The sequence below is a fragment of the Crotalus tigris genome, unplaced genomic scaffold (assembly GCF_016545835.1).
Source record: "Crotalus tigris isolate CLP2741 ecotype Arizona unplaced genomic scaffold, ASM1654583v1 scf7180000017764.6130737, whole genome shotgun sequence".
Taxonomy (NCBI): Eukaryota; Metazoa; Chordata; class Lepidosauria; order Squamata; family Viperidae; genus Crotalus; species Crotalus tigris.
In genome coordinates this window covers 1,651,275-1,664,861 of record NW_024096618.1, presented here as the reverse complement: position 1 = coordinate 1,664,861, position 13,587 = coordinate 1,651,275, and the positions used below count along the sequence as shown (strand labels likewise).

Genomic DNA, 13,587 nt, shown 5'->3' with positions numbered 1-13,587 from the left:
TTTATTTATTTAAAAGATTTCTACGGCCATCCATCTTAAGCAACTTACAACAACCATAAAAATAGTAAATAACCATAAACAGAAAACAATAAAATAATACCCCCGTGCCATAATCATACCCACTGGGATGCCTCACAGCAAGTTCGCCTACCCTCCTTCCATGCCTACTAGCAATGTAATCCCAGCACTTCAGTCAAAAGCCAAGTCTTAACAGCCTTCCAAATGGCTTGAAGGGTGGAGACCTGGCAAATTGCCAGCAGGACAGTGTTCCACAAGGTAGGGCAGCCATGGAAAAGACATCCTTCCAAAGTCCTGCTAGACAGCAAGATTTTAAGAAGGGGACTTGGAGCATGCTCACCCTCTCTGATCTTATAGGATGGGTGGATATTCTTAGGGAGTCCCACAGATAACCAGATCCCATGCCATTTAGGGCAGACATGTCAAACACAAGACCCGCGGACCAAATCCAGCCCCCAATTGGCCGATATTTGGTCCCCGGGGACGCCCTGGAGACGGTGAGGGACTGGCCCCCATCACCCTGGCTCCAGCCCCAGCCAGCCCGGCGGACCCCAAGGCGCGCGCACAGGAGGCAGTGAGCACACGGGGGCCGACAGCATCCAGCAGCAGGGACTGCATAGCCTGCTGTGAATACTGGATCGGCCCTCCAGCAACAGCACTGTGGCGGCATTGGTAGCACATGGAGTCGGAGGCACGTGATGCGAGCCACCGGACATGCCTATACTATCCCATCTCTTTGGTTGGAGTGCAGGTCGCCACTGGTCATCTCCTCACCCCCTTCAAGGGTCTTGCCCTTGGCCTGCGGGTGGAGCGCATTCCCCTCACACACCTCGGTACCTGCCGCAGCCGCCAACGCAGATCCATTAGGCTGTCGCCCAGAGCTGCAGGCCCACCCAGCATGAAGGAGGCAAAGCAGTCGGCTAGGAAACCCCAAGTAGAGGTGGTAGAGTACACTCAGGGCCAGCAGGCAAAAGGCCACCCCAAGCAGGGAAAGTCGGATCCCCATCAGAGTCATGGCTGCCCAGGCCCAGCAGAGATGGGGGGGAGGCATACAGGGACTGGGGGGCCATGGCACCGATGGGGATCCGGCTTTCCCCACTCTGGGTGGCCTTTTGCTTGCTGGGCGTGGGCATGCTCTACCACCTCTACTCGAGCTTGCTAGCCGTCCGTTTTGCCTTCTTTGTGCTGGGCGGGCCAGGTGCCTAATGGACCTGCATGAGCTGCTGGCAGTGCCAGCCTGAGGTGGGGCCAAATGCGTCAGGTGTGCGAGGGGAACAGGCTCCATGCGCGGGCCAAGGGCAAAATCTGCAAGGGGGCTAAGGAGATTACCAGTAGCGACCTGCTCTCGAACCGCAAGCAAAAACAGATGGGACGGAGTAGGCGTGTCCAGCAGTCTGTATCACACGCCTTTCCTACTCTGCCTTCTGCTGAAGGGCTGGTCCGGTATTCTCAGTGGGCTGCGGAGCCCCAGAGTGCACCGATCAAGGGGCCAGCATGTTGTGGCTGCTGACAGACACCGTTGGCCCGCATGGACTTGCTGGCCTCTCTGTGCGAGGGTTGATGGTGTCAGGCAGCAGCCACCCCGTTCTCTGCCTCACCTTGCCTTGCCCCACAGCAATGGCATCCCCACCCTGCCCCGCCTCACCCTGCAGGACGAGCCTCCTGCCCACTGCCCCATCTGCCAGAGACCCCCTGGATCTCCCCCAACCCTGCCTGGCCCCCACAGTCATCCCCCCATGGCCATGCCCACCCAGTCTGCCGTGACCACCACAGCTATGCCCACCAAATGCACCACGCCCCATGCCCGCCCTGAGGGCACCACAATGCTGATGCGGCCCTCAATGAAATTGAGTTTGACACCCTGATTTAGAGTGTTAAAGGTGATAACCAGCACCATGAATTGCATCCACAAGAAAACTAGGAGCTAACTATTAATGTACTTCTGTAAATAAAAATCTTAACAAAAAACCTTCACTAAAGAACTAAATATATTGTCCTTGGAGGAAATTATTCACGTTAAAATAAAAATAAGTTGTGACTGATAGCTTGCAATATGTGTGGCATAAATTACATTATTATAAATTAATTACAATATGAGAAATCAGTCTGTATTTAAATATAAGCATTAACTCTCATTCTTTTAGCAAGTCAGTTTGATCTAATTGTTAAGGTTCCAGGTTAGAAACTAGGAGTCCTGCCTTAGGCATCCAAATCTAGTTGGATGACCAGTGATTCCCTCACAGCACACAACATCAGGTAACAAGCCAATCAGTCAATGGGCCAACATTTGGTTAGTCTGAAAAAGTGGACCCTGCAGGTAAAGTGCTCGGAAGAAGAAAAAACTTGATCCTTTCATTAGCAATACTAAAGTATATTTAAGTCCATTTGACTTCCAGTGAGATGGTGATATAGGAGACTGCACGTACGTGAGCTCCAAGTGATAATTTTAAATTTTATTCCATAAATATTGGGTAGGTTTATTTTAATTGAAGCACACAGCATTAGTATCAGCTGTGGTTTGACCATGACAAGCTAAGTTTACTGCAGCATGCCAATAACAAAGATTGTAAACTAATGATGGAACTCCCAAGTATCTTATCCCACAAAACTCATTTCATTTCTCCCAACTGCAATACAGGCAGCCAGTTTGTAAAGCTGAGAGTACTTATTGCAGGAGGATGGAAGAATGATTATGAACATGAGTAGAAGGGCTGTTATTGTTATTTAAATACTTAAAATGGCCCTCACAAGAGGTAATTATTTTGACTAGCATTAGAGACTGGAGTAATAGAAGATTATAAAAAGGGAGACAGTCAAGCCAAGATTACAATTTTTTTCCCTCCAATAAGACTCTCACCTGACTCTTCTTTAGATAATGGCTCAGTTACCCTAAATGTAGGCCCTATAGTGAAGTCATCTTATGACTGTATGTTTACAACAGAGCCAATTGAAACTGGAGTAAATCCAGCCAAAGAATTTGCCTCGTGAATCAACAGTCTTTTACATTGAGTCCCATAAAGAGGAACTGGACTATGCTGGGAGGTGAAGAGACTGCACTCTGCCATCCCACACCCCCACTATGCTTCATCCTGCATCCCTGCCGCCCCAAGCTGACTTTTGCCATTGGAGTTGCAGGGACAGGGAAGTGCAAGGCGGCAGAGGTGGCAGAATGCAGTGTGGGTAAAAGGGCAAAAATGGGGGGAAGATAGGTAGGTGGAGAGAGTTAAGCAGAGCCGACTGTCACAGTGAAGGAAAAGCGTAAGATCCTCTTCCAATGACAGTGTAGTTCTGGACTAACAACCACAATGGGACTACCGAAACTACCAACACTAAGCAGTGCAGTCATGTGATGTTTTGTGCAATGACTACACCACTTAGCAACAGAAATTCCAATTCCAGTTAGGGTCTTTATGTGGGGATCTATCTTTTTTTTGTAATATTTCATCAGTATAGGTGGGAGATATTTACTTCTGACTAACTAATTCCCTTTTTTGACATTCATTGTGATTGTTACATGCATTTAAATTTCTAAGATATTATTGTATATCTTATTTCATAGCTAATTCTTCATGAATATAGAATATATCAGTGTAATAATACTAGATTGTTAATTAAAGAGTGAGTGAGTAGAGCCTCACTAATTGATACTTAGTGAAATATCATATATCTTGAACCTCGAGGTATAATCTTTCATACCTATTTAATATTTTGGCAGAAGGATATCGAACATTTGTTTGTGACAAACATAAATCTTGATTTAATACATATTTCCAGGTGGATTTAATTGATTGGGTTGACAATATGTGGCCAAGGCATCTGAAGGAAAGCCAGACAGAATCAACAAATGCTATTTTGGATATGCAGTATCCAAAAGTGCAAAAGTAAGTAAAATTTTATATATAGATCTTTCTTTTCATTGATGTGAGTTTTAAGGAAGATGTTTCTATATTGCTACCTATCCTTCTATATTTTATTGATTGTCAAAGGTCAGCAGTCTGTGCCAGATGTGCTAACATCATTCCTAAGCCCTCCAACAGTGCTAATTGGATGGATAACATCTATTAACATTGTATTGTTGAATGGCAAAATAGGTTTGTGTGAAACAGCAGGAATTATAGCAGGAAGAACTTCCTGCTTAGGGATATAGATTCCTATTACTGGCTTTCTGATACAATGAAAAGTACACATCAAGTACTAAACTTATTGTCCACTTTTCTTTCAACAGTAGAGAGTATTCTTAATACTATAGATTCCGGTAATTAATACTGTCATTCAACATGTCAGTGGCATACCAAATATTAACAATAAGCATTTATTCCATCTACACAGTGTTGCAACTTAATTCAGTAAAGTTTATGTTTTCATAATTTCTGGATTTACTGTATTTCAGATATTGCCTGATGAGCGTTAAAGGATGTTATACAGATTTCCATGTAGATTTTGGTGGCACATCAGTATGGTATCACATCCACAGAGGGGGGAAGGTACTGTGGCATTTCCAGCAATGTACTTTTTTGTGAGAAGGTTTAAGTAAAAAGGTTGTAACTGCAAATGGTCACGGTACACGGCAGTTGCTAAATGTACTTCATTTCACTTGAGGAGCTACTTGCATCTCATTTAGACATTTACTCTAGAATCAAACTTATTGGGCCGTTTTAACAGGATTCCTTAGTGTAACTAGTTATACTATGTAACTATTATATATATTATATATTACAGAGTATGTAATTAATAGAACATGAGAGCAAATTTTAAAAATGAGGAATAGTTAATGAAACAACTGCATGTTTTATTATTTACATGCCTAAGCCAGTTGATTGTAATAGCTTATATTGGAAAATAGGATACATGCAGAAAACTGTTTTTTAAGTAGATTGAAAAGATCAATCTATGACAGTGGTTCTCAACCTGTGGGTCGGGACCCCATTTGGGGTCGAACAACCATTTCACGGGGGTCGCCAAACAACAGAGTCTGCCATTTTTTCCCCCCTTTTCCTTAGCTGTGCTACTCCCTTTTATTCTATTGGCTTTTGAAAGCCAATAGAATAGACTCTCTTGAATAGAGTCTAATTCTATTGGCTTTCAAAAGCCAATAGGAGTTGTCCAAGCTGTCTCTACCCTGCTGAGCCCGCCAAAAGTCCCATTCTGCAAACAGTGCTACACCAGTTGAGTAGTCCTCGACTTACGACCAGTTGGGGGTCGCGGCATTAAAAAGGTTGAAAACCACTGATCTATGAGATCAGTGTAACTACTTAATTCTTTTTAAATAGTTACAATTTTTGCAAAGAATTTGCTTTCAGGTATAAATCTTGAAGATCAGAAAAATAATACTTTACACATCTGCTCGTGCTATTCAACTGCAGCATTCTTTTGTTATCCATTTGGCACAGAGACATTACTAGATATTTTTACTTGGTCTTATTAAAACATGGAAATTTCCAGAGATTTTTAGGCTTATTTGAAGACCTTTATATCCCTAGTTCTTGAATCATTTAATATTCTGTTTTTAAGAAAGTTAAAAAATTGAGATATCTGTTTTGTCCTACTGCAAAATTTTGTTTTCATTGTTTTAAATCATTTGTTTTGGTAATTGTACAGCCATTACTCATTTAGTGACTACCTCAGTTATTGATCACTCACAATTACAACAATAATAAATGGCGATTAAAAATTCATTTTCCAACCAATCCACGTATTTGGGCCTGACAATAAGAAGCCGTCAGAGTGAAACTGATTAAAATCATATTAGTTTCAGGCAGTTAAGAGTTCTAATTAACTAATTAAGGTCACAGAACTGAACTTGTTACCTTGTTTGCAGTTTTTAGGGAATCACTGCTATGTGGAGAAAAGCAGCCCAGGAAGACAGCTTAAGCAATCTCTCCAACCTGTAAGGGGGCAAAATGTGGGAAATGGATCAGGCACAGGACACTGTAGGAAAGAAGGAACCAGTGATCTTCGTAACCCTCTCTCTGTGTTTCAACCATGTATTCATTTAGCAATTATTTTACTTAACAACCAAGTCGTTAGAATGGAACACAGTTGTTGAATGAGGAGAAAGTGTACTAAATGATCTCTCCCATTTAAAATAACTGAATTATTTGCATTAACTGTAGGAATTAAGGAATGCATAAGGATTTTTCAATACTTCACTGAACTCCTACAGTATACATAAATGAGTAAAATCCAAGTGGCTAGTTTTCTATGGCAGTCTAAAACTGAAGTAAATAGTACAACACAGATGGCACTGTTAAAAAATGGAGGACACAAAGATTAATATACTTTAGTATCTTTATTTTTTTTTTCAAACAGCAGTTAGTTTGTTCTGCCAGGTTTAGTATATCTTTTTTGCCACATTGAATCTTTGAGGGGTACTGGCTCTGCATTGCATATGCAATACAATGTGATGTTTTGTTTTAGTTATTATATATAATATACAAATAGTCCTTAATTACGACTCATTTAATGACTATTTGAAGTTGCAACAGCGTTGAAAAAAGTGACTTACAAATGGTCCTAGCACTTATGACTGTTGCAGAATTCCCACAATCACATGATCAAAATTCAGGCACTTGCCAACTGGCATGTATTTACGATGGTTGCAGCATCCCAGGGTCATGTGATCACCATTTACAACCTTTATTTCTGACAAGCAAAGTCAGTGGAGGAAGCCTGCATGAGTGATTTAACAACTGCAATGATTCTATTAACAACCGTAATAAAACAGGTTATAAAATCAGGCGCAACAACTTACGTAATACAGTGGCCCCGAACGTTTTGGGCACCAGGGACCAGTCCTGTGGAGAGAATTTTTCTGCAGACTGGAGGTGGTGTGGTTTCGTTTGTTGCCTGCATCCCGTGGACAGGGCTTCATTTTCATGGCCTCGTTGCTGGCATGCAGCAGCCCGGTGCCAGTACACGGAATGGGGGTTGGGGACCCCTGACATTGGGGACTCCTGCTAAATAACTGCCTTACTTAGCAATGAAAGTTGTGGTGCCAATTTTGGTCGTAGGTTGAGGACTCTTTTGTAATAGAATAACAATCATACAAATTGCAATCTCCATATAATTCAAACTGCTGGCAGTGATTATTGGAATCTAGTAACATATTATAAAAGAGAAGGTTATAAATTAAAAGATTTGTGTGCCACCCTGGGGTAGCTAGGACAGGACCAGGCTGCAGATGAAATGCTGATAAAATATTTCAGAACAATTCTCTGGGAATTAAAGCTCTACCCTGAGGATCCAGTATGCAGAGAGAGAGGAGTATTTGAAGAAAAGAGACAGATTGGTTGAATGTGATAAGCAACATGTAAGAAAGATCAGACATTGAAACATTGCTAAATGGTTTCAGTTACCTTTTTTTTACTGTATTTATCCCTAATGTTTGAGAATTATTGCAGTTTAAATGGGTGATCTGTCCTTCTAAAAGTTGAATATCCACTAAACATCCACAATTAGCACAAATTAGCAAACTCTCAAACATGCAGTAGAGACTTAGGTTTCTTCTTCTCTGCACTTGATCCATTTACTTTTGCCTATATCAGTGGTTCTCAACCTTTTTAATGCCGCGACCCCCAACCAGTCGTAAGTCGAGGACTACTCAACTGGTCGTAAGTCGAGGACTACTCAACTGGTGCAGCACCGTTTGCAGAATGGGACTTTTGGCGGGCTCAGCAGGGCAGAGACAGCCTGGACAATTCCTATTGGCTTTTGAAAGCAATAGAATTAGACTCTATTCAAGAGAGTCTATTCTATTGGCTTTCAAAAGCCAATAGAATAAAAGGGAGTAGCACAGCTAAGGAAAGGGGGGAAAAAATGGCGGACTGCGTTGTTTGGCGACCCCCGTGAAATGGTCGTTCGACCCCAAATGGGGTCCCGACCCACAGGTTGAGAACCACTGGCCTATATGAATATCATCGGAAATGATACAGACAATGTGAAATAATTTTTTAGCTGGGACGCTTATAGGTGGAATATGTAGGTCACCAATTTTCAGCAAGACGTTGCATAATTTAGAATACTAATCTGTATTTAATAGCTGATTTTTCTGAAGGACCCCTTTAACTTTTTCTATTTGCAGGTCTTCTGGCTAATCCCACCCACTCCGCAGAACTTAGAATTATATGAAAACTGGCTACTATCAGGGAAACAAGGTGACATCTTCCTTGGTGACAGGGTATCAGATTGTCAGCGTATTGAACTAAAGCAAGGCTATACCTTTGTCATTCCTTCAGGTATATATAAAACAATGTTGCATAGGTAAAAACATAGCTACTGAAAAACAGTTCTAAACAGCAGATTCTTAGTATCTTTTTTATTGCTAAAAAACTATATGACTATTGTATTAGAATAATACAGTCCTTCTTATGATTTGATTATGCTTAAATTTGAATAGACAATTTTTGAATTAAAAACAGCCTATCTATCTTGTTTTAGCCGTCTCCAGGATCACTTTGCTAAAATTCAGTGAATCCCCAATTTTTAGCAGCAAAACCTTTGACTTTTATCTTTTCTGATTTTCTGAAAGGTTGGAAATAAAATTAAGTTTAAATAGCCATGTATGTCTCTATGGAGATTCTCAGTCATCCAGGTCACGATTATCCCAAAGGTGCTTTTTCAGAAGGCAACTGGACTTTCTTGTCGTTTTGTTTCTCACCCAAGAAGCTTCTTCAGCTCTGAATGGATAGTGGGGAATGGAAGGATTTATATTCCTTGCAGACAGCTGGTCATTTGCATTCTTTTAGAGAGTTTCTGAGGCCATTTGGAGGTTTATCTGTGTCCTCAGGGTCACCTGAGTAGTGCAAATGTGTGTGGAGCCTTCTTGGCTGCAGGATGTTTTCTGCCCTGTGTTCCTTCACTGTTGAAGACAGGCACAGGCTGTTGGGGATGAGTCTGTGTTGTCTGCATCTCAGACTGAAGCACAAATGGTTCCTGTAGTCTTCGGTGTTTTCTGGAAATCCGTTCACACTCCTGCACCATTCGAAGAGTGTTCATCCCAAAGTACATAGCTAAGTCTCTGGTATATCTCTCTAGTAATGTAAGCACTTTATCCCCTTTGCTTCAGAGGCCTAAAAATGCTTCTGACTTAAACAGTATTTATCCATTTAGGTCAACAGGGCAATCTGGCAAATTTTGTAGAAAATATTGAGGGAAGGGTGATGGGCAGTTATTCTAAGAAACCAGAAATCATGAAACCTCCCCTTCCTCCAGTTTCAGGTGAAAAATGTCATTACATCTTTGTAAACTGCATGACATATGTTGCTTAAGCCAGGTTGGATGTACCTTTCTATAATCCTAGGACAAGTTGGAATTAAGAGTACTTTTTTTCTCAGAAGATTTCGTTTAATAAATATAACTATTGGGAGTGTAAACTTATGTAAATTACAACTTTAGAAATACAAGATTTTCAGTTATGGAACCTCAGATTATCTAAATGATGGGCTTTGGTCCTTAGGTTGGATCCATGCTGTGTATACTCCTACGGATACCCTAGTTTTTGGAGGAAACTTTCTACACAGCTTCAACATCCCTATGCAGCTACGAATCTATAGCATTGAAGACCGTACACGGGTAAGAGATTTTCAGAAATGTTTTTCAAATTTGTATAACTTACACATTGTGGAATATTACTATCCTTATTAAAGTTCAGTTTTGCAATCACAAAAGCACTAGGTAAACTAATAAACCCTAAAATTTCAAGGTATTTGACTTTATCAGAGAAACAGTGTATAGATGTCTACATTAGGTAGCCACATTCTTTTCTAATACTCAAAAGTATATTTTTGAATTGTAATTGTTATTTACGATGCCCATAATGGCTAGGCACAGATGATCCACTTAACTGGATTAAATCAAGAGGTCATGTAATCCCAGAATCAGTTTCTATCATATCAGCTAGTCCTGAAAGGCCAGAAATGAAGCATTATAATAATAGGCTTGTTGATTATTATCCAGTGTCTAGTACTGATCTGAAATACAGATCAGTACTTTCAGTCTATGTTTAACTGAATTCTGATACTCTCCATATGATTTTTTTTAATCTTTCCCTTATTTTTCACTGCCGAATTATGCCACAAATTGATGTTTCTGCTAAAGCTTTACTGTGCTAAGTAATCTTGGCTCACTTCAAGTTAGTTATTTCAGTGACTACCTTTGATTCCAAATGATTTATAATAATCACTGACATCAAGACAAATCCTTTGAGATAAATTACTTCTTTTCGTTGTGTAGTTTAGTTGATTCTGTTATCCAGTCAATAAGTTACCAATCTATAAGCTGGCAGCATATCATTTCTGAAGTCTGGAAAACTTTTATGTCTAAACATGACCAAATTAACAACCTTAGATAATAATTTCTACTGGTAAGACCAATTTTATCTATAAGATCTTCTTCCACACAGAAAAGGAGACAGGTTTTACAATCTCTTTCCATCTCATTTATTCATGATGTTTGAGAAGCCTTTCAGAAGTGTGAAATTATAACATGAGCAAGTAACAAAATATAGCTCACCTTCTATCAACACTGTTGGATCGAAGGCCTTCTGTGAACATGAAAGAGCGATGTTATTTGTAGAAAGGGTGTCTCCATGTAGAAAGACTCAGCAATTGCTGAAATTCTAAAAAGCTAATGAAGCAAGGCCTTTCCTTTATAAAAGCCATGCTGATTTTTTTTTCCCCTTTGGTACTCTAGTTGCTCTTCAGATCAGAAATCTTCATCACGCTTTAATGTTTAACTTTTATGCACATTGAGCTATCCTTAATAATATTCTCTAGTTTATATGGGACAGAAGTTAAGATGACCTAGATCTTTTTTAAAGATTATATAGGCTCCTTTGAAGTCCTCAATGGGAAAGCTAATTTTAATAAGTTTATATTTTAATTAAGGGTCTGGAAAAATGCCACTGGCCCCATACTGAATTGTAAAGTATGAATTAATTAATATTCATTGAGAGAAGACAGTAAGACAGTAATTTTCTACATACTGGGGCATTTTGATTTCCCTATAAGGCTAAGTGAGGAAAAATGGGGGGGGGGGTTATTAAGAAAATTGTATAACTAATAGTTTAAGAAGAAATGTTGTTTTCTTGTATCCTGCCCCTTTACAGGTCCCAGTTAAATTTCGTTATCCCTTTTATTATGAAATGTGCTGGTATGTACTAGAACGCTATGTCTACTGCATCACTAACCGTTCCCACTTGACCAAGGACTTTCAGAAGGAATCACTTAACATGGGTAAGAGCTGCTATTTTACCTTTCACTTTTCTGATTTTTATTATTATACACACACATACACACTTTTGATTTTAACAGATAACCCTTGAAGATAATACCACACCAAGAAAAGGGTCTCACACACACAGATCTAAGAGATTGTACTATGACTTAAATCTAACTATATGTTCACCTTTAATGCTGTCAAAAAAAATCAAACATATTTAGTCTGATATTACTCCTTCCTCTGTATACAGATATGGAACTGTGTAACTCAGAGTCAGGAAATGTGGATGAAGACGATGCTATGGGCGGAAAGGAATCACGTCGTCCAGTCACTAGACGGTCAATCCTTACCAGCCCAGTAGCCAATGGTGCTAATCTAGACTATGATGAACTAAGTAAAGGGTGTCGAAGTTTGCCAAGTCTTAAGAGAACCCTCTCCATGGATTCTGAATCCAGTCGAGGTTCCCAGAATGGCCAAACGTGGGATTCTCACAGCAATTGTTCACATAAAGACAAGAAGGTGCACCTAACACAGTTTGAGCTTGAAGGTCTGCGTTGTCTTGTAGACAAGCTGGAATCTTTGCCTCTACACAAGAAGTGTGTACCCACAGGCATAGAAGATGAGGATGCTCTTATTGCAGATGTTAAGGTAAGATGGAAATACTGTCTTTTTCTACAGCACCTTCAAGTTAAGAGGGAAAAAAAACAGTAATAAATTGAAAGATTTCATCAGGACTGACCTCTGGACGATTATAGCTAAGTGTGCTGTACTAGTGCAAGCTGGTTTAACACTGGAATCAAAACAGTTATTTTATTTTGTACTTATCAAAATTCCTAACACTATTCAATTTGTCTTTGAAAATGTTTCTGCCTTCTCTGCAGTACTAACTAGAAATATGCAGATTTGTCAGTCTGAGAATAATATAGCCCATACTATTTCATTTGCATCCCAAGAGGAGGTTCAAAAAATTTTTCCACATCCCTAATATGGGCACAGTTGTTATCAACTTACATTGATACTGTTTTATATATGATAGTTACTGTTACAAAGTTGTTTCCTGGAAATGAAACAAGGAAGTTCCTGAATTTTATCATAGGAAATACTTTGTATAATAAGGCGATTATATATCTTCCATGTATTTGTCAGAGTCCCTTAATAATTTGAGACTCCTTTATGTATATCTCTGGAAGGATTTGTTGGAACAGAATCCTTGGTAAATTACTTTTAATTATGCCATTGTTAGGTTCAATAATACTAAATATATGGTCGCAGCCAGCCATCACATAAGCACAAATGTAATACGAACATAAAACTGTGTGAAGTATTACTACAAATTAATAATTTGTCATTTGCCTGGAAGCCAATTAAGTTTTCAAGAAAGCAGAACATAATAGAGTATCTACTGCTTCATTAACTTCTGATAACCTCTTAAGACTGGATTCACCATCTGTTAGAATGTAGCTTGCTTATGAAAAGTTTGCTGAATTGTCTGGATTTGCCTCATATACTAAACCATAAATCATAATTTATAAACCAGTATTTGGATTCAGATAATACAAGTCAAACCCAATCAAATCACATGGTATAGTGCAGTATAAGAATCAAGGCACAGTAACTATATTTGTGTATTTTTGCTCCTTCTGGATTTTTTTCTCTCGTGGTTAATTGAAGGAGGAAAAAGGTTTGTTTAATCCAAATGATCAGCACAGCCACATCATTTAACTTGATAGGCAAGACTGAAAAAGATTATTGGAGGGTTATTAGAGGTGTGCATGTGTAAGATGTGTTTAGAACCACAAGCCATTATGTCTCCTAAAGATAACAGCTGCCATTTGTTCAGTTGGTGTTTTATGGGTACTGCATGTCATTTGTCTACTGAAAAATGGTGACAAATTCAGAAATTTCCATAGAAATGGTAGTGTCCAATTACATTGTGTAGTCTGATAAAAATAGTGTGAGCGCTCAGTTAGAAATACTGCTTAGTTGTATAATTCCAGGTAATGTTATTGGTGAAACCCACAAACAATCCATAGTAAAAAATAAAACTATGAAAACGTTAAAACATTATTCCCCTAATGTTAATTAGAAAGCTGTGGCATGTTCCAATATACCTGTAAACAACTGTATAAATTTGAAAAGGGATCATTTACAGTACAGTCTGCAGGCATTTTCTTTTTTTCCTAGCATCCGTAGGTTGCTCTCTTGTTTGTATTCAGCAAGTGTGTAATATATCCAGAATTCTGCTTAAGGCTGTTTAAAAATTTAGTAAGTTTGAATTGCATTGTCATCTGTTAATGGTTCATATACTGCAAACTAAAACATTTAACAGTATGTAAAACATGCCAACTATCT

General features: G+C 39.4%; 1 protein-coding gene across 3 annotated transcripts in view; it reads left to right on the top strand.

Moving 5' to 3' along the window:
• KDM2A (lysine demethylase 2A) overlaps nt 1-13,587 on the top strand; it is an 86,563-nt gene that overhangs the window by 56,412 nt on the left and 16,564 nt on the right. For all 3 annotated transcript variants that reach the window (XM_039341057.1, XM_039341059.1, XM_039341058.1), the window contains exons 8-13: nt 3,793-3,899; nt 4,409-4,502; nt 8,099-8,252; nt 9,473-9,588; nt 11,123-11,249; nt 11,486-11,883. In XM_039341057.1, the coding sequence (XP_039196991.1) occupies nt 3,793-3,899; nt 4,409-4,502; nt 8,099-8,252; nt 9,473-9,588; nt 11,123-11,249; nt 11,486-11,883 (996 nt within the window). The remainder of the gene's footprint in view (nt 1-3,792; nt 3,900-4,408; nt 4,503-8,098; nt 8,253-9,472; nt 9,589-11,122; nt 11,250-11,485; nt 11,884-13,587) is intronic.